Source organism: Macrobrachium rosenbergii, chromosome 50, assembly GCF_040412425.1.
Source record: "Macrobrachium rosenbergii isolate ZJJX-2024 chromosome 50, ASM4041242v1, whole genome shotgun sequence".
NCBI classification, from domain to species: domain Eukaryota; kingdom Metazoa; phylum Arthropoda; class Malacostraca; order Decapoda; family Palaemonidae; genus Macrobrachium; species Macrobrachium rosenbergii.
The window spans coordinates 36,517,662-36,538,237 of record NC_089790.1 but is presented as its reverse complement, the minus strand read 5'-3'; the positions used below and the strand labels follow the sequence as shown (position 1 = coordinate 36,538,237).

Here is a 20,576-nt window from a genome sequence, read left to right as displayed (position 1 = left end):
AGAAACAGTAAGAAAATATACTGATTTACTAGATCTAAAAGTATTAAAACAGCCATAATTGACAACACTTTAAAATACATAATAATGTAAAGTAAAAATATGCGATGATAGTATACAAAAGGGAACATAAAAATGAAAATTAAATGCAAATCAAAACTGACACAAGAGCAATGACTAATTAAGAAGAGATTACAAACTGAGCAGAAATCGTCAAATAAAATCGCTGAGGGATAGATACCGAAAAAAAAAAACATGAATATTCAGAATAATAATAACGATAACGTAGTACAATATACCGGAAAACCTACTGTTTATGTCTGTAGTTAAAAGATATATGGGCGAGTTAAGAGGAGACTGCGAATGGAAGAAAGTAAAGTGGTGTGAGTTTAAAAAACGATGCAGTGTATACTGTATAGATAGATGCCCGTTAATCAAGTATCGACGCGAAAAATTTGATTAACGAGCATCTACGGTAGACTGCTCAGTACATACCAAGACTCCTGTGTCGCTTGTGCATGAATGAAATCTGGATATGACGTTAGAAGCTGATAATAACGATGCCGTTTCCTTTGTTTTTGTCTCAGTCATGACATGTTTCTCCTTTCTCCTCTTTTTCAGTAAGACACCGAGAGCATGGAAGGTTTATCGGCCGAAGGAGAAGCACACAAGCCCCTCAGGGCAGTCGTTCCACTCAGAGTCCTGCTCCCCTTCCGAGGATATCTCAACCTTTACTTTCCTAAACTTCGCCCTGGCAGTTGGTCAGATGGCAGTGAACATCGCTAACAACATCGCCAACAACAACAACAACAATAATAATAACAATAACAATAATAACAACAACCTTCTGAACGCCAATGTTGCTAGCAACAACAATAACAACAACAACGTTAATGATATTCAGTTTGAAATGCCAGGGCTGAAAAGAATGAAAAGACAGGTCGGTCAAAATTTGTATTAAATTCGTTTCTTTTCATTGAAACTTTAATAACTTTTTTTTTCATCGTAGAAGGAAGGTATCTCTGATACTGAGTAATATGTACCTCGATAAATTTCCCATCTGTGTTTTTTTTTTCCAATATAAATTTCCACACCCTTTTCCTCACAACAAATTTGTTGACAGAACTCTGCATCATGAGTTTTAATTTCATTAAAAATCCTTTTTTCAAAATAGTTTTACATCTCAATCTTTAACAGAGTCTTCGACCTGGAGAGATTTTTGCGGACGTTTGTCGGTCTCGGAATACCACAACATTTCAGTCTGGAAAGTCTTCCTACTCGCAGGTCAACGCAACGGTCTTCATTGTCGATGATGAGCCGTTTGCTTATAAAGAAGACAAAGCAGAATGGATAAGTCAGGAGGTAACAATAACGCAAACTTGTATGTACTCGTAATATACGAACACAAGCACAAACATGTACACCCTCTCTCTCTCTCTCTCTCTCACACACATATAATATATATATATATATATATATGCATATATATATATATAATATATATATATATATATATATATATATATATATATATATATATATATATATGTATATATATATATATATATATATATATATATATATATATATATATATATATATATATAAATATATATTATATATATATATATTCTATAGTGCTTGTATATATTGTAAGTTTGTGAGTGCTTTGAAAAAAAAATGTATTAAAGTTGTCAAGTTGATTGGATGATCAATTTAGAAAAAAACCGTTACCACAGTGTCAGTTGTCTTTTCATTAAAGTTTTTGTTGATCAGATGATCAGTCATTAAAAGAAACCGTTACCACAGTGTCACTTGCTTTTCATTAAATCTGGTTTTTTATATCGCTAAAAGCTGCACGGCATTCATATATATTGGTATCGTTTCACCTTCCTTCGTGGCCTCCTTCTGGACTTTATCTTAAAAGTAAATACATACATATGTATATATATAAATGTATTTATGTATGTGTACACAAACCTGTTTAACCTGTCCACATACATTAGTCGATGTCCTTGCAGGAGATCTTTCCCAGTATCAGAAAGAGCGAGGTGACCGCCATGAAATTAAACGCATAGGTTCAGATGTATTACACAATAATATATCTTGTAAGGCTTCGAAATGAGAAACTGCAGTTGCTTTCTTGTAATTAATACAAAATTTCATATTAAAGACAGGAAAAAACACTAATTATTAACTATTTAATATAAACAAGAATGTAAAAGCCACGGACCTTTTCTTGGCTAGTATAATGATCTGTGATCTACATAAAAATCTAAGAATTAACCTCGAAATGAACGAAGCAGATGCGTATCTTGCGCTTCAGAACAATTCGTATTTTCTCTGTAGAGGGGTTAGTGCTGTCAGTGTTCCTCATGTGGTACACTGTTGGCATTACCAAAGGTTGCTTGCACCGTTCCTACGGCCCTCAGCTGCACCCACTATTAATCCTTCATTTTATCTCCATTCCGATTCTCGTTCTTGCTGTCCAGCCATTCCAACTCAGTCTTTTCATTCTCTTAATCAATGAATGGCTGAAATTGCCCAAGTGTTTGGCTTTGTAGCCGAATTTCCCTAAATTAAATTATTTCATATTTTCTGTAGTAGTGTGGAGGTACGAAATCAAGTGTACATACTGGAAAACCATTAGCTATCTTTCTGACACAGGTATGGTTGGGTGTGATGAAAGTCCTCGCTGAACATATGGAAATTAAGCGCAGCAAAACAGTGTCGCAGCGGCAGGTACATGAGACCAACAATGCTATTGAAAATGACTCGGATCCAAGAGAGATAGAATGCTCTACAGGAACGATGTGTTCAATGATGGCAAAAAAATACTTGATTATTAAAGACGAGACATCCGCCAGTATGCTCCAGTTACTCTCAGGAATCAAGACTGTGAAGAAAGGGAACAGTTCAAATACACTCCAGAGTGGCAAGAGGATTCGTCAGGATTCCGAGCTAACAGACACCCGTGACAAATTAGAGCAATCAAGTCGACTTTCTGATGTTATCGTCATGATCGTAAGGTACGGATAAACTTGATTTCGTAGGTGATGTACCTTGAATCAGAATATCATAAATCAGAATTTGAAAGAGAGCGCATTTTCCTCGAAAGGCAGTCGGAACTATCGAGAGAATATTTTCAAACAATCTCTCTCTCTCTCTCTCTGATATTCGACTTGCAAATAAGGGTTTCTTAATAATCTACTTTATTCATATTTAACTCCAGTTAGAACTCTTATTAGTGTTAATCTGACAGTGAACGTCTATAGAGTCTTCGAATGTTAAACAACATAACAAAGAAACCAACCGGATTCATGTCTGTTTTGAAATATCATTTCCGATTGATTGACTGTAAATTGACGTAGTGTAAATTGCTGTCCCAGGTTATGGAGTGTTCTACATTTGAGGAACTGACAATAACGCATATTCCACTTATATTGTCTCAGAATTAGAAATAAAATAGAACTGTATAGTTATTAATTTTAGTGAACGACACATACAGTAAATGTTCACTATAAGCAAAATTTTAATCACTTTAACGTCTTTTATTTTTGTTCAGCCACATTAACAACTTTGGTTTTTTCTTTCATTTATATTCAACAAAACAATCCTCTCCTTCCAGGGAACTCATAGAGAGCTTCACATACGAAGAACCTGTTGATTATGGTGAGTAAAAACCTGCTTCTAATTCAGTACTTGGATTATCATGATAGCAGTTCAGGTGTTTGGCAAATACTGCATTCTCTTTACCGATGGTGACCTATGGGTATGCAAATAATTCGGAAAAGTAAAGGCGTTACTCTAAAGCATTTTTAAAGTGCTGGTTGACGTTCTTGCCGATTTCATAATTGAATTTAACTGACAGATTTTTGTATAAATGTACAGAACTCCAACATATTTCGACACTGCCAACGCTATTTTGTTAAAATTGTCGTTTTAACAATTTCTGATCTACACGAGAATTTCTTTAAATTTACGTTCACTGGTGTTTGTGGAATCGCTTTTCCTCAGGTTTTTTCAACTCGTGTTTTTTGAGAAGGTTTAAGACTTAATAACATGTAAAGAATCGGTTTCATCAAAAGTAACGTTATTTTTTAATACACTTTTAGCGTTTATTCACTGAATTGTTACACATTTTTTTTGTTCCTTTTATTTTGCAGCGTCATAAGAAATACCTTACCATACTATATAACTTAAAGGCGGAAAAGTAAGAAAATATAAAAATTTGAGGAACATCGTCAGAGGCAAATTTGAAAAGGAATGATTTTTTTTTCATTGTTTATCCTACTGAGATCCTTGTCGAAGTGAAAATCCTTTGGAATCCTTCTAGTGGTAGCCTCCATGGCCTCCGTATCCCCCATGCCCTCCATGCCCATAGGTTGCGGGATGATGGGCCTTTCCTGAGTAGGTGACGACGGGATGGTATCCATATTCATCAGCAGTGTAGTGGACGTCCTGCCTTCGGCCGTCAGGGAGATTGACGAAGTAGTGTCCTTTGGTGTTGTAGCCATCGCGGTATTCAGAGTGCCCGAAGTGCGCCCCCTTGTAGTCGTCTTGGACGGCGTAGTTGAAGTTGTATTTTGCTGGAGCCTGTCAGTGGAAAAAGTCGTCGTGAAATTATTCTTTGTTGTAGTGGTTTATGGTATTCTGCAATGTGGGAATCTGCTTGGGCTCCCCGTAGGAGGGTAGAGCCGTCAGTGCACCTCACGCGGTGCACTATAGGCATTACCTAAGGTTCTTTGCAGCGTTCCCTCGGCCCCTAGCTGAACCCCTTTCATAACTTTTACTGTACCTCCATTCATATCATCTTACTTTCCACCCTCTTCTAACAATGTTTCAAAGTGCAACTGCGAGGCTTTCCTACTGTTGCACCTTTTAAACTTATAACTCTCAATTTACCTTTCAGCGCTGAATGAACTCACAGACCCCAGCGCTTGGCCTTAGGCCTAAATTGTATATTCTTTCTGTATATTCTTCTATCTGCTTGGGCGGATTAATAGACATTTTGGCTTTTCCTTACGAATATGAGCTCATTATGATCAATATGTGAAATTAATTAGTTAGGGAGCGAATGAAAGAACTGCTGAAAGCTATCGAGAAAATTAGTTCTCAGTTCAAAGACCAACTGAGAGTAGTGAGGCGATTGACATGAGATTTTTCCCACATTTTCTTTTCGTTATTATGAGAGAAGCTGACTGATTACAAAATCAGGGTGGAAAATTTTTTTTACTGTATTCACAGACTCTGGTATTTGTATTTGTATTTAAACAATGGGAAGTGCGGCCTACATTAAATTCGAATTCAAAACACTTATAAGATAAACTTATAAGGGGACAAAAACTCTTATGAGAATAATTCAGAAAAATTCCAATGCCTTTCTTCTTTGTATTGAAATTAACCTAGAAAAACTTCCTTAGAACTCATGCTGTAATTGACGTAAGGCTTGGAACTTTCATTTTATATGTATATATATATATATATATATATATATATATATATATATATATATATATATATATATATATATATATATATATATTTTGTTTGTACGTTACGGCTTCATTTATGATAGGGGACAAAACCGCAAGTGAAGGCGAGATAGTGAGATGAAGGAAACAAACTAATGTCTTGGTTAAAACCCCTAACGAGGATTTCTTGTTAATTTATCACATGTGCACAAGTTTTTATGAATTGTACTTTTGGTTGCTTTTTGGGACATTATCAAAACTTGGATGGTACAAACCAGTTGTGGGAAAAGCCGTTTAGAATAAAATTCTTTAACAATCCTGCATAAGTAACAGAAGACTCAACGTAGGAATAACAACAAACGCAGCTGGTATAATACAAAGCAGAGAAGCTAAAGAAAAATTAAATATTCGTAATTTAGTAATTAACATAAATCACACAAGATCGTTATTTTTTACTATTTGTTCATCATATAGTATTTCTATATATTGACTGATTCATTCTTTTTCCTCCGTTTCCACTTCGTACACCAAATCACTAAAATCAATAACTTGATTTTCCGTCCACTATATTTCCTCCCTGATTATTTCATATATCTGCGGTAGAGTAGCACAGCAACTAAAGTAAATGAATAAAGAAAAACTAAAAGGAGAATAATCTGCTTACATGGTACGACGGACCAGAGTGATAGCCATCAGGCGCGCATGAGGCCAGAGAAGCCAATGCCAGGACGATTGACACCTGTGGAGAGATTGCAGAGTCATTATTAGAGAAAAGGAGAGAGAGCAAATGTCTCTGTCAAATACCCACGTCACCAGAGGTAGCAATTAGCAATAAAGTTTATATTCACTTGTTAATAGATGCGGCCAAACATTTTTGTGAATATCTTGGTATCGGTTAAAAAATCCGTTATGAGAGATTTTGCCGGACAGGTTAAAAAATGTCCCAAAGTCTGATATGTAACTAATAGCATAATTAACTCAGCCGCATTATTCTTATAAAAACAAAAACGATAATAAACTGTGATTGACAAAGTGTTTCAAATTCAGCTGTTGAGACGTGTAGTAAAGAATTTCGGAATATTTCCCATACCGATTAAAAAGAAAGTTTTCAGCAAAATCATTGAATTGCGTTAATCTGTACTCCCGCAGCAGCTAAGAAAGGGCTTCTTAATTGCACTATAAATTAATTCGCAAAGAACTAAGAAAATAGCCCAGAAATTCCTCAACTGAATAATCATCTTACTTGAAGGATCATCTCTTCGCAGACGTAGTGGCCGGGAAGGGAAACTGGTCGTAACTGATGCTACTGACAGCGCCGCCCGCTTCTATATAGCTCTCCGCCCACCGCTTTTGACCTTCGGACCTTCCATGGGCGTCACTAAAACGTGTTAGAGAACGGGTGGGGTGAACTGATTGCTATTATAAAAAAAAAAAGTGAGGAACTAAGTTACGATTAATTTTTTTGATGATTTTGCGTCATATATACATTATATATAGCGTATATATATTGTGTGCATTAGCGACAGACAAACGCATATATGTGTATATATATATATATATATATATATATATATATATATATATATATATATATATATATATATATATATATATATATAAATATATATTATATATTTACATTTATGTATATAGCCTAAATATATTTCGTGTGTGTGTATTGTACAGATGGGTATACATATATATGCATTATATATATATATATATATATATATATATATATATATATATATATATATATGTATATATATATATATATATATATATATATATATATTATATATATATATATATATATATTAATTGTAGGCTCCGATTAATTGTAGGGCTGGTTTTGCATCATATATAGCCGATATATATTGTGTGTGTGTATTAGCCACAGAAAGACACACACACACATATATATGTATGTATAATTATATTCATTTATACATATGTATATATATATATTTATACATATTTATATACATATATATTAATGAAAATTTGTCGGGTATAGCCGCGTAACGCCAAATTCTAGAACTTATTGATCCACAAATGTCGCTTCATATTGAATTCGCTGTGCCTTGGCAATAGCTTACGGCCAAAGAATTATAAATCCCCTGTGGTATAAGTTATTCCCATGGTATAACGAATATATTAGAAATGAAATATACATTATATATATATATATATATATATATATATATATATATATATATATATATATATATATACAGTATATATATATATATATCAAATGTAGAGGTTATTATCTTTAAAAGCCGACAGAATGCAGTAACTTACTGAATAAGGATGCATGCTAGAATGTTTCTGAATTATTGATTTATTGCATTGTATCAGGTTAAAACATACACTCCAAAGCAAAGACATGCATGATATATGTATGTGTATGTATATATATATATATATATATATATATATATATATATATATATATATATATATATATATATATATATATATATATAATATAATGTATGTATATTTATATATAATATATGTATATAGTACTTAGTATATATATATATATATATATATATATATATATATATATATATATATTTATATTTATATATTTATATATATATATATATATATATATATATATATATATATATATATATATATATATTATATATTTATACACTGTGTGTATATATATATATATATATATATATATATATATATATATATATATTTTATACACACACACACACAGTAGTTAATGTGTTTGTTTAAGAGTATTTGTTTTTAATCTGATCAAATGTAGTAAATCAATAATTCAGAAAGATTCTAGCATGTATCCCTAATCAGTAACTTTTTGCATTTGTTGGTTTTTCAAGATAATATTCTCTACTTTAAATATATATATATATATATATATATATATATATATATATATATATATATATATATATATATATATATATATATATATATATATATATATATATATATATATATATATATATATACTGTATGTATATATATTGTCATATAATATTTAACGTAGATAATATTATGAAAAAATCAACAAATTAATATATTGATTGATACATGCTAGAATCTTTCTGAATTATTGATTTACTACATTTGATCAATTAAAAACAAATACTCTTAAACAAATAAACCTATATAAATATATATATATATATATATATATATATATATATATATATATATATATATATATACTGTATGTGTGTTGGAATATATATATAATATATTCCTAGGAATAACTTATAAACCTGGGAATTATTGCTAGGAAGAGTTATTGCCAAGATATAGTGAATTTAATATGAGGTGATGTTTGTGGATCAGTAATTGGTAGTATTTGGAGTCACGCGTCTATATCCGACAAAATTATATATATAAATATATATATATATATATATATATATATATATATATATATATATATATATATATATAATATAGTTTCAGAAACATTCCAGCATGTATTCTTAATCAGTAATTTACTGCAGTCTGTCGGTTTTTAAAGATAATAACCTCCACATTCTTTTATAACACTCAAGGAAATTAATTGACCCTAACCAAGGCCCCAAAGTTCCCAACGTGACCGGATAAGATCGACCCTAACACAGCGAACTACTTTCAGTCTCTGATAAATCCGTCTGCTGCCGGGAAATTGATGAGTAATTCCCCATTGTTTAGCCTCTGTGACATTGGTGGAATTGGCTCAGTCTTTCCCAGAGTTATTCTGTCGAAGGAATACTTACGTTTTCATATCTCTTGCGCGTACGTGATAAAAACAAAATGTTTTTATTTGTGTGTGTGTGTGTGCGCTTCTGGGAGCGGTTAGGTAAAGAGGTTTTTTTGCGAGATACTTTCTTTCCACGAGAAAAAACTTGTCATTTTTCTGCTCAAACTTACATTAGGAATTAGGAGAACCTTTGCAGTTAGCCATGACAACATGTAAAGTAATGAACATGTTTCCAGGAAAGAATGATATAAATAATGTATAGACATAATAATAGTTGGTAACAACGGAAAAAAGAGCAAGTGTAAAGGTGTTTATTTATAAAAATATGAAAACTTCAAGTTCGTTTGTTTTATATATTCTGTTTTTATATTACTGTCGAACTTATTCTTTTCCCGATTTTGTTTTAGTCTTTAATAGCTTAACAAAACAATTATGTTGTGAACTATACAGTACTTACTTGTGGCTGCCTCATTCGCTCGATCTCCCTCTCTCAATGAATTTCTCGCTTGTGAAATTGCATTTGTCATGCATGCCGGACGATTTTCGTTGGTAACCCCTACTTTCGTTATAAAGTATAGTTACGCAGTCACGTAAATGGATTAAAAAATGGATTCTCTCGCTGATTTATAAGACTGGACGATTCTGCACATCTGCTTTTGATCAAGCAAAGAAATTTAGTTACATTTAGCCAAAGAAAGTTGGTTTGTTTGTGGACTGTACAGCTGCAATCACAGTCCACAACTTGATAGGTGTGAGTACCGCAGTGAATTTACAGTGAGCTTTTAATGTTTTTGCCACACTGGATTTTCATGTAATAAAGGATAAATCCAGTCTTCTTGCCGAGTGAGGAGAAAGTCTAAGAAGGAACAACTGCAAAATTTAGGAAAATAAAGCAAAGCGCCGATCCTTAAGTCTGTTATTATTACTATTGAGAATGAACGTAACACCTGGTGGATCGAGACAAATGAATGTAAACTTACTTTGCAAGCCTCTTTAGAAAAGATAGTCATATGTTTAAAAAGAGGGAAAAGAAGAAAGTAGTAGGTACATAAATGCACAATGTACATACATACATACGCACACACATATATATGTGTGTGTGTGTGTGTGTGTGTGTCTGTCTAAAGAAACAAATTTGATGTTTCCTTTTCGTATAGATAGAAATCTTTATGCAACTAGAAACGTGTAATCACGTTTATGCACATACAGTAAGTGAAACTGGGCATTTTCATTTGTCCTACTAGGAAGCAGCGGGAGAAGGCCCTTGCTTTTGTCTTTTTTTTTTTTTATTTTTTTTTGTAGAAGAGGAAAACCTCATATGTAAAAGATAAATTGGTAAAAGACGTATTCTGCATCTACCCTCTTTATTATTTTTTTTTTTTTATCCATTCTTGGCTTTCTCTTATAGTTTCTCCTGCGTAAACAGAATATGTAAAGTAGTTTTCGTTAAAGCAAATGAATTTTAATGATTTACTGTCTGAATTTTTAAATTGCACTCAGATTGGCAGTTGGCTTCAAATTGAATTTACTCATATGGTTTTTTTCAGTAAGAACTATTCCTTACTCATTCCATACATCGTGAATAACATGTTTCAAAAACTGATTGACAGCTAATTAAAGATCTCACTAGCTTATCATTCCAGTAATTAGTTATACAGTGGCCTCTAACAATGACTTTTACTTAAAGACTGGAAAATAAAGAAGAAAAGACTTTGGTCTTTCCTCAGAAAACAAAAAATTGACGGTCGAACAAAACATTTCTCTTTTGTGCGTATTAGTAACAGAGAAATAATCCAGAATTGTTCTTTCTACATTGCTTGGATCTCAGTAACACCAAATACGACTTAATATCCATAATCATATCTTGACCATTTGGAAAGTATGATGCCAAAAGTATCTTCAGAAACTAAAAAGACAAAATCATTAACTGTAGCCATCATTTCGGTCTACAAATCGATCACTTTCACCCCTCGCTTTATGTTTGACATAATTTTCTATTCGTCACAGTTTCTCCTAAAGTAGAAATGTCTATTTTGTTTACCTTATCCACAAAAGACCGCCTTTAAACAACAACCCTAGCGTGACGGAGCTAATCCAGAGATAGACTGCGCCGCTCGTTACGTGACGTTCAACCGATCGCTACCTGACGCGTAGATCATTCGACCGTTCGGAGACTTGAATCGGTGTTTAACCAGTTGTTGACAGACATCACGTAGGGAACACCTTGACCATACCTCTGGCCTATTGCCAGACAACTGGCTGATGTTGCGTTGGAGTCGTTAGGGCGTTTCCTAGTCGCCATTCTTTTCGTCACGATAAGGTACCTGATGATATGAATGAACTGCAGCTATTTTAATTTTTTATTTAAAAATGTCATTTCTTTCATCGAAAATAATAAAGTTGCAGAAAAATACTAATGGCAATATTCAATAAAGCAGGACACTGACTATGCAAATCTTGCTCTTCGTAATTTTATAGTCTGATTCATGGTTTGGATAGTAAAAGGAACCGTAAAAATGCAATGGCTGATTTTACCAATAAATCATGATAGCAATTTCAATAAAACTCCGAAAAAGATTTGAAGTTGAAGAATAAAACTTCCTTCGAATGTTTTGGTAATCCTGCAAATTACATACATTGTAACTTGTCTTTTAAAAGTTGATGTCCATTTCGAGAATGTCGCCATTGTTCTCGTCTACCTAGATTTCAGAGGAGAGAAGTATCTTCTCCACATTATTTCTGTCTTTGTGCTCTTCTCTTGGCTTTGTGGTCCATTAACTTTGGCTCACATCCTGTTCGTGAAAATCACTAACCCTTTTCCATGTCTTTACCGATTTATTCACGGCCTTGACTTTGTGCTGTTACAAGTGATGCGGTTAAGATGCAGTTTACATCATTAGTGTCTGATATATTTTCATTTGCTGTTAATGTCACATTGTATCAAACTTAGTTTTACGGCGTTGCGATATTCACGTTGGGAAACAGGTTCCGCCAAGTGATGGTTATCGTCAAATCAGAAATGTTTGGCAAATGTCAAAAATAGTGGCACGAGCAGAGATGTCGTACAAATTTCGTTCATGCTTGTCAGTCAGCTGGCATCCCACAGTAACTCATTTGTTATTGGATGAAGAAGTTCACGTCTCAAATACACCTCTTGAGTTTGGAAGTCCATGTAACCCCTTTTGCATTAGCCACTGAAACAAACTCATCCATTTAATGAAGACATTTTAACAAGTATTACACACACAAGACATTTTACACACACACACACACACACACACACACACACATATATATATATATATATATATATATATATATATATATATATATATATATATATATATATATATATGTAATTGTGATAGCCACAATGCCCTCTTAACTTCTCGAATTCTTCATTTTTTTTGGATACGCTGCTTTGTAGTGACAAGCGTATCCAAAAAGCGATGAAAATTCGATAAGTTAAGAGGGCATTGTAACTATTACAACTACATAAGTATTTGGTAAAAAGTGACCAGTAGATTCTACACACACACACACATATATATATATATATATATATATATATATATATATATATATATATATATATATATATATATATATATATATAATATATATATATATATATATATATGTATGAATATATATACAGTATATATATATATATATATATATATATATATATATATATATATATATATATATAATATATATATATAGTTTTTTTTTTTAAGTTCTTACCTGGTTCCTGGCCTACTTACTGTTTTCCTTGTTCAGGGGCCAATCTGGGGTCTAGCTCTTGAACATGGGGACTTGAAGAAATCTGACTGTAATTGCTAGCTCAGGCAGGAATCGTAAAAAAAAAAAAACATTTGGGCTGAGGCCATACTTCAACAAGGGACTTGAAGACAAACACTTAGGCTTACTTTAAATGGGATATATTTACAATTAAACACGTCATCAGAAGACTGGGGAATGATAGGCAGATCCACCAAGGGCTGCCACGTGGTTAGTTATGCTATCACTGTTTAAAAATTTAATAGTCTATGATTAATCTTCTTGAAAGGGATACTGAAGAATTGATTGCAGTGGCCTTTTCACTGCAAGAAGCACAAGACAAGTCGATGTTTCCACTGCTGATGTACCATCTGCAATTTGATAATGCCAGCGGTTATACAAGGATTATTATAACAATCTTGGGTGAATCGTGGGTTGCACAGAGGGTGCCAAGATGACTTGATTCTGGTACGATATACTGTACTTGCATTAAAATTGACACTGAGCTAAGTGAGTCAGGTCTTATTGATAACTCGCACTTCAGAAAATAAAATGAGAGTGCAGTTGGAGATGAAAGATACGTGTCTGTTGAAAAACCTCTAGTCAGGACGTTACCTTATAGCAGAGCGATGGAGGGGCCTCGTCGAATTTCACCAGCCCTGGAGGGATGAGTTAATGGGAAAATGCACAGGTAATGCGACTGGCTGGTCGAAAGGTGACCATGTGGAGGGGTTAACTCAATAAAGGGGCCATGCAAGGGGGTAGTGTGTTGATCTACAGATGGGGGTGTTCTTAGAGCAATGGCTGATGGCCTTATATGACCTCAGGGACTTATTTTCTTGCTCATCCCAGAAGTCACTGTCATCGCAAAATGGCAGTTGTGCCTCCGTTTTCTATGTTAGGATCTTTCCCAAAATCCTGGTGACTTCTAGCAACAATGTTTGCCAGTTTTTATAGGGAACTCAACCTTTTTGGTGGATTTTCGGCAGGCTTCATCTCCATTCGCCTTTTGCCTGAAAAGAGGTAATTCAGGCAGTCACCAGGTCTTTAGAAAAGATAAACAGATGCACCAAAAGGTGAGCATGGAGAGAAATTTACATAGGGGTTGAGTTTCTCACTTCCTCCTCAGATAGGTGTCAGTGCGAAATTGTTATTTTGGGGTGAAACACGATTTGGAGGTTTGGGTTTAATGTCAGAAGTGGATTCCCGCTTAACGTAACATAGGTTTAATCAGCTCTATTAGCTATGATTTGGTTCTTTCTTTTACCAAAAAGTTAGAATTTACAATCTCATTTTTCTCTATCTGTAAGGGTGTACAGAAGAGATGCAGAAACCATTTTTCTAAAGAAAACCAAATAGAATATAAGAAAGTTTAGGAAACAAAATATATACCTATTGATTTGGTCTCTATTAGTTAACCTAAAATATTTGGTCTTTACAAATGCCCAATTATTAAAGAATTTATTAATTATAAACCGAGTATGACATGGGATGGAATTAAAATCCTAAAATAAAAACGCCATGACTGAATATAAGAAAGCTTTTTTGAGACAAAAGTTGATAGCTCATTGAATAAGTTCTACTTCTGTATCAAAGCAAAAACACATAGATTTAAATCTTGCTATACAATATATAATATTATATAATTTATATATATATCAATATTTATATCAGCAATGTATATATATATATATTAAAGAATATTATTAATTATATATGTATATACGATATGTATATATATATATAAATATAAATATAATATATATATATATATATATATATTATATAGTCGCTTTGGTTATATATACATAAGTTATAGCTCATATATATAAGTATATATATATATATAATATAAAAATACATATTTATGTATATATGTATATATATATATATATATATATATATATATATATATATATATATATATATATATATATATATATATATATATATATATATATATATATATATACATATACATATAAATATATATATTAAATTTTATTACCAATGTGATACTTGTTACTCATTAAATGGATGAATTTGTGTTTCAGTGGCTAATGCAAAGGGCCTACATGGATTTCCTAACTCAAGAGGTGTTTTTGCGACATGAACTTTTTCATCCAGTAACAAATTACATAATTTCCAGTTGTTTAGTTATTCCCATGGTGAAGTTAATTCGATAGTAAATGGCACTTGTTTATATATATATATATATATATATATATATATATATATATATATATATATATATATATATATATATATATATATATATATATATGTATATATATATATATAATATATATATATATATATATAGACACAACGATCGACCTTATGATTCTAGGTTTATGGTATTTTACAGGCCGGCAACGGAAACTTTATTTAATTGGCCTTGGAGTTCTGACTTGCGCAAAGGGAATCGTAAAAAAAATAACAAAAAGGGGTGAATTTAGGAGCTGAAGGCTCTACTTCATGAGGAAATGTTACGTAAACACTTGGGATAAGTTAAAGAATTATATTTACAAAAGCAAGCATTTGAAGGGAAAATGGATAAGTAAATTGATAAAGGGCTAAGGCCTGAAGATCCTTCTACTGAAGTCTTGAATAAAGGCAAGGCACAAGCCAAGATGAGTCCACTCGAATGGGTCCTCTGCAAGAGAGGTTTACACATTACACGCCAGTAAAGGAACAACTTAACACAGAATAAGTCTCGAGTTTGCACTAAGGTTGCCAAAGACTCGAGGAATGAATGACCACTTTACACTCAAACACAGGACATTGGGAAACTGAATAAACTGGCACAAGAACAGAAGTGAAATGCCTCCCTTTCTCCGTGACCCAGCAGTTACCTTTGGGTCTCTGACGAAATAAGGACAGATGAACAACACTGCGAGGATGACTGGAGACTGGAGCCGACGGGGAAAGAAATGGTCTTCTCAGCAATGTTACCACTCGCCCGCATGGAGGACTGTCTCTCGAGGACTCTTACTGCATGTCTTCTGCTCCACAACTAACTAACTCTCCTTAACTGCTTCTCTTCCTTCATCAGTCCCCAGGGTCGTGTGGAAGCATGAGTCACTGGCCAGGTGGGCAGCGATTCCGTTGCCCTGGCGGGGTTTATCAGGTAAGATAATTCAGGCTGCAATTTGCCTTTGAAAGTGCCATTTATGGACTTAGTTGGGCTACCTCTGCTTAAGGGAGTGACAATAAGTCTTCTCCTGGCCTCTTTATCTGTGTCATCTCAATGTCTGTTCCAGGTAAAAAAAAGGGACAGATCGGAATGTTGAGAGCCCTCTGATTTCTAGTCAATAAACAAAGGTAAATTAGGTGGGAGGGGGGGAGCGCAGAGACTTCTATAGGTTATTATAATAGCTTCCCATGGAAGAAAACATACGAGCTTTCATTCAGGCTTGTATGTTGATATCCAAGAAGTCTGCACAGCTGATTTACTGTATTCTTCTCCCAACAAGAAATGGAAAAACTTTTACTTTACTCTGTCCCCACGCAAAATGGAAAGTACTTCCATCACATTAATACTAAAGTACTTTAACATGGCCCATCGTTACTTTAAGATTACGAGGAGAAGATAATTTTGAGGCAGGAGACATAATTTTTAATTTAAATAAGTTCCTTAATTCTAAAAATAAGGCATGTGGTTAGTATAATCTGCCTTGAAGACTTGAAGAGCCTGTGTAAATGATACAACGGCGTTTATTTTTGTAAATGGCATCCCCTTTTGTGATATTGTAATGACTATATCTAATTCGGACCCTTATTCTGGGGTGTTTTGACAGTTGTAACGAGAGTATCAGTTTTAATTCATTAACTTTAAACCACGCTAATTTTTGTCCACTGCCACATTCGGTACAGGCTATAAATGATACTCGCTCAATGTTATGACGTGGTCTGGGACAAAACAGAGTTCTTAGAAGGAAGGGGAAAAATGAATAATAATAACAAAAGGATGTTTGAATGAAAACGTGACCGCATGAAAGTACGTCTAAGCTTACGAAAGGGGCATTTAAAATCACAAGGGCAGAGTCTGACCGCGATTCATTAAAAGAGAAAGATAAATAAATAACTAAAAGAGTAAATGATATTGGCAGAAAAGCTAAGGGAAACAGAATGAGGGTTTTATTGTGTTATGCAGAAATTTATTGTCCCTTGCCTATAAATTATGGCCCGGACTATCACTTCAGAGGGCGAGAGGGAACCTCGAAGGGCCGAATCCTTCAGGAAGAGCTGACACGCATGCCCTGTCTGCCACTTCTCACTCTGTTATTTTCAATGATTTATACATTTTGAGGGGAAGGGTATCCCGTATTTAATGGCCTCTTGTGGTGATAATTTAAGGAAAAGATTAATAGAGAAGGATGAGGGATAGAAGTTCCAGAGGAACGGAAGAAGATAATGGAGGGCCTGACATCCCCTTCTGGAGTAGAGGTGCCAAGACCTTCGAAAGATGAAATGGCGGCACAGGTGCCAGGGGAGCTCTAGAGCTCTTTGTAAACTGCCTGGAAATTCCCACGCCCTGGTAATTGCTGTGAACCTTTTCTACTGGGACAACGTCCTCGGCAGCGGAGGGTGAGACGGAGGGTGGCACGGAGTGCCACCTGGGCCTGCTGCTGCAAAGCTGGACAGGAGTTTTAGCTGATTCTACCATGATCCGTCGCAGCTCTTGTAGTTCATCGGCCAAGTGAGAGATGGCAAATCCTGACTTACAATTGCGTTGGCGACGGACTGAGGCAGAGAGGAGGCGGTCGGGGGCGGCCTGAGCGCTCGCCGGTATTGACCAGCTCATACGGGGTTGCGAGCCGCACCTTCAGGTGAGCTTCGCTGTGGTCGAGAGGAACCATCTCTCTTACCAGCGGTGCCAGGCCGGGGAGAGAGGGGTCCTGAGTTGGATCCCCTGAATGGAGATCGGAGTGGTGCTCTGGCGCTGGTACTAGGGCAGAGTCAGGCACTATAAGAGGTTTCTTGTGCTCGTCGGTCAGGACGGATGGCACTGCTCGGTGCATGCAAGTGGCACCCGCAGGCATTTGGCATCTCCGGGAGGGAGATCTGATTGGTCCTGAGTTGGATTTGAACAGAGATCGGGGTGGTGCTCTGGCGCTGGCACTAGGGCAGAGTCAGGCACTATAAGGGTTTCTTGTGAAATGTCAGGACAGAGCTTGGCACTTTCGGTGCATGCAAGTGGCACCGCAGGCATTTGGCATCGGGGAGGAGATCTGATTGGAGATCCTGGCACTGAGGCAAGGCCAGGCATTGGGGTGGAGGAACCAATCGAAGGGGCCCTGTACATCAACTCAGGTGGCACTGAGAGGACTGCACGTCCTCCTGGTACCCAGGGGCGCCAGTCTTGACTGAGGAGAAGCGGGGAGGATGCCAAGGAATGTAGATGGACCCCTAGATTGTCGTGATTTCTGTGGGGACTGAAAGTCCTGTCCCAGGATGATGTCATAGCCTCCGGAAGATGGCTTGCTACTGCAAGATTGCAAATTTTTGATTGGTGAGGTCTTAACTTAAAAACACAAATTCAACAATCCTCTCTGACCCATAATTAGCCAATGCCTAATTCTGACTTACTACAAGGCCAAAACTTTGAGAAAGATCTTGACACCCAATGTCCTTAGTAAACTCTGCAGTGCATCATCCATAGAGTTTCTTGGCAAACTATGCACCACGCTGCCCCAGGGTATTATTGCACTCTTGGATGTAGAGAATCTCTTTACTAATGTGACTGCTGACGAGACTATACAGATAATCCTTGACAAGGTCTACAGGGATGACTCCACCCCAACTTTGAGCACTCCAGAGGAGTCCCTCCACCACCTGCTTGAGATCTATACCAAGGAGGCCTTTTTTGTTGATCAGCAGGATAACTATGGACTTAGATCAATGGATTCACCATGGGTGCCCCCTTCTCTATGAGTGTTATGAAGCAGCACATCTTCAGCAAGATCCCAAAACCTGCCTTATGCATAAGGTACTTAGATGATACCTTCGTCAACGTTGCATATGGGGAAGAGCTGGAGACACTTGGATGCACATTTGAAGAAGAATTGACTCTCCACTTCACATGTGAGAGAACCATTGACGATACGATTCCTTTCCTAGACATCTGTGCTACCAGCATTCCCCAGGGCTTCCAGATGGAAGTCTATAGGAAACCTACAATCATTGGGCTCTGTTCATCGGCAACAGAGAATACCATGATTAATTTAGGATATCTGTTATTAATGCCTAAGTTGACAGCACCCTTTCCCAGTCTTTTTCCTGGAGTGGCACCTCTGATGGACACATTCTTTCAGTCAAGTCGCAAGGATGACAAGGAACATCACTGACAGGTGCTCCCATCAGGAGACCTGTGCCACCCTGGAGGGTGAGAGAACCATAAGACTGTTTTATAGAGGCTATATGAATACCAACTACAAGAAGGACAAGGTGGCCCTGAAAAGTATCTTCCAGGCTCACATAACCCTTACTGAAAAAGGCACAATAGTCAGTTTACTGTAAGGATCAGGGAACTGCCCAACATCTCATAAAGAATAGCCTCATCATTAGCAGTTATCCCATGAAGAAAAGAGGAGTAGTCTATTGTGCCCACGAATGGATACCATCATTCAAACATTGGTGTGACCATGAATTGCCTCTCCAAGAGGACTGCCATCCACCTACACGAAGGGATGGAATACCAACACTACATAAGGAACATGGCAGTGCCCCTTAACACCAGTAGATCGTCAAGAACACCACAATCCTTAACATCGACATGGGCCACAGCTGCCTCCATTACAAGGAGGCCTTTGCCATTCTTCTGTGGGAGCCAACAGTCATAGTGGGGCAGATAAGAGTAATTTTTTAGAAGAATCGTGCAAATGATGATACAAGCATCAAATTTGGCACAATTGTTCTCCAAGGGATACTAATCAAATCTGCCTGATTGGCCAATTGAAAATCCACAATGGCTGCCATTTTTCAAGATGGCCGCCAAAATAACCACCCGAAGTTAATGTTTTGCTTAGAAATGTTTGTAGTTGTCCGAATTGCATGATCTAAGTGTGGATTCCTATGTTTTTAAGCTTGCTGATGTATATTTTCTAGTTTATAACATGGTTAAGGCTCTGTATTAAAGGAGTGATTGTTGGGCACTACCAAGGCACATTGGTGACATCACTGCTATGAAACTCAGCATGGGGTTCAGTGTCAGCTAAGTAGGAAATTTATGTTGGCATCATACTGCAACAACCTACTAGTATCCCAAATGCTGCCTATCAACCCCAAATCAGTTAGGCAGCCACACCTGAATGGACAGGACGTGCCAGCGTGGGAGAGCCGAACCAAGGATAACAGGGTTTTAGTTATCTGGATGGTGTACAGATCGTACAGGACTTATGACACTGGATGAGCAATTGGACTAGGTGAATGGCACAGTGCAAGAACCTAGTTGTATCTCATACAGGAAAGCGCCTATTGTATATTGCAGGACATAAGAGGCCTATTATACCATTACATGTACAGGGTGGTAAAAGGATAAACCCTCAGCCCTGAACGTCATCATAATCATGGAT

General features: G+C 35.6%; 2 protein-coding genes across 2 annotated transcripts in view; one reads left to right on the top strand and one right to left on the bottom strand.

Moving 5' to 3' along the window:
* Positions 1-496: 496 nt before the first annotated feature.
* LOC136832835 (histone-lysine N-methyltransferase, H3 lysine-79 specific-like) overlaps positions 497-20,576 on the top strand; it is a 47,778-nt gene continuing 27,698 nt past the window's right edge. Inside the window, exons 1-4 of the mRNA XM_067094485.1 lie at positions 497-937; positions 1,195-1,359; positions 2,665-3,026; positions 3,626-3,669. Of these exons, the coding sequence (XP_066950586.1) occupies positions 533-937; positions 1,195-1,359; positions 2,665-3,026; positions 3,626-3,669 (976 nt within the window). The 5' untranslated portion in view covers positions 497-532. The remainder of the gene's footprint in view (positions 938-1,194; positions 1,360-2,664; positions 3,027-3,625; positions 3,670-20,576) is intronic.
* Positions 3,880-6,850, bottom strand: LOC136832836 (pro-resilin-like). Its single transcript, XM_067094486.1, has 3 exons — positions 6,715-6,850; positions 6,136-6,210; positions 3,880-4,593 (listed from the first exon to the last, which is right to left on the bottom strand). Exons 1-3 carry the CDS (start codon positions 6,724-6,726, stop codon positions 4,330-4,332), a joined length of 351 nt encoding a protein of 116 aa, XP_066950587.1. The 5' UTR covers positions 6,727-6,850; the 3' UTR covers positions 3,880-4,329.

What these genes read in the sequence shown, in the direction of transcription:
- LOC136832836 (XM_067094486.1), bottom strand. An exon ending in ACTCTGGTCCGTCGTACCAT is followed by an intron (nt 4,594 to 6,135) that starts GTAAGCAGATTA and finishes TTCCACTGACAG; the next exon opens with GCTCCAGCAAAATACAACTT.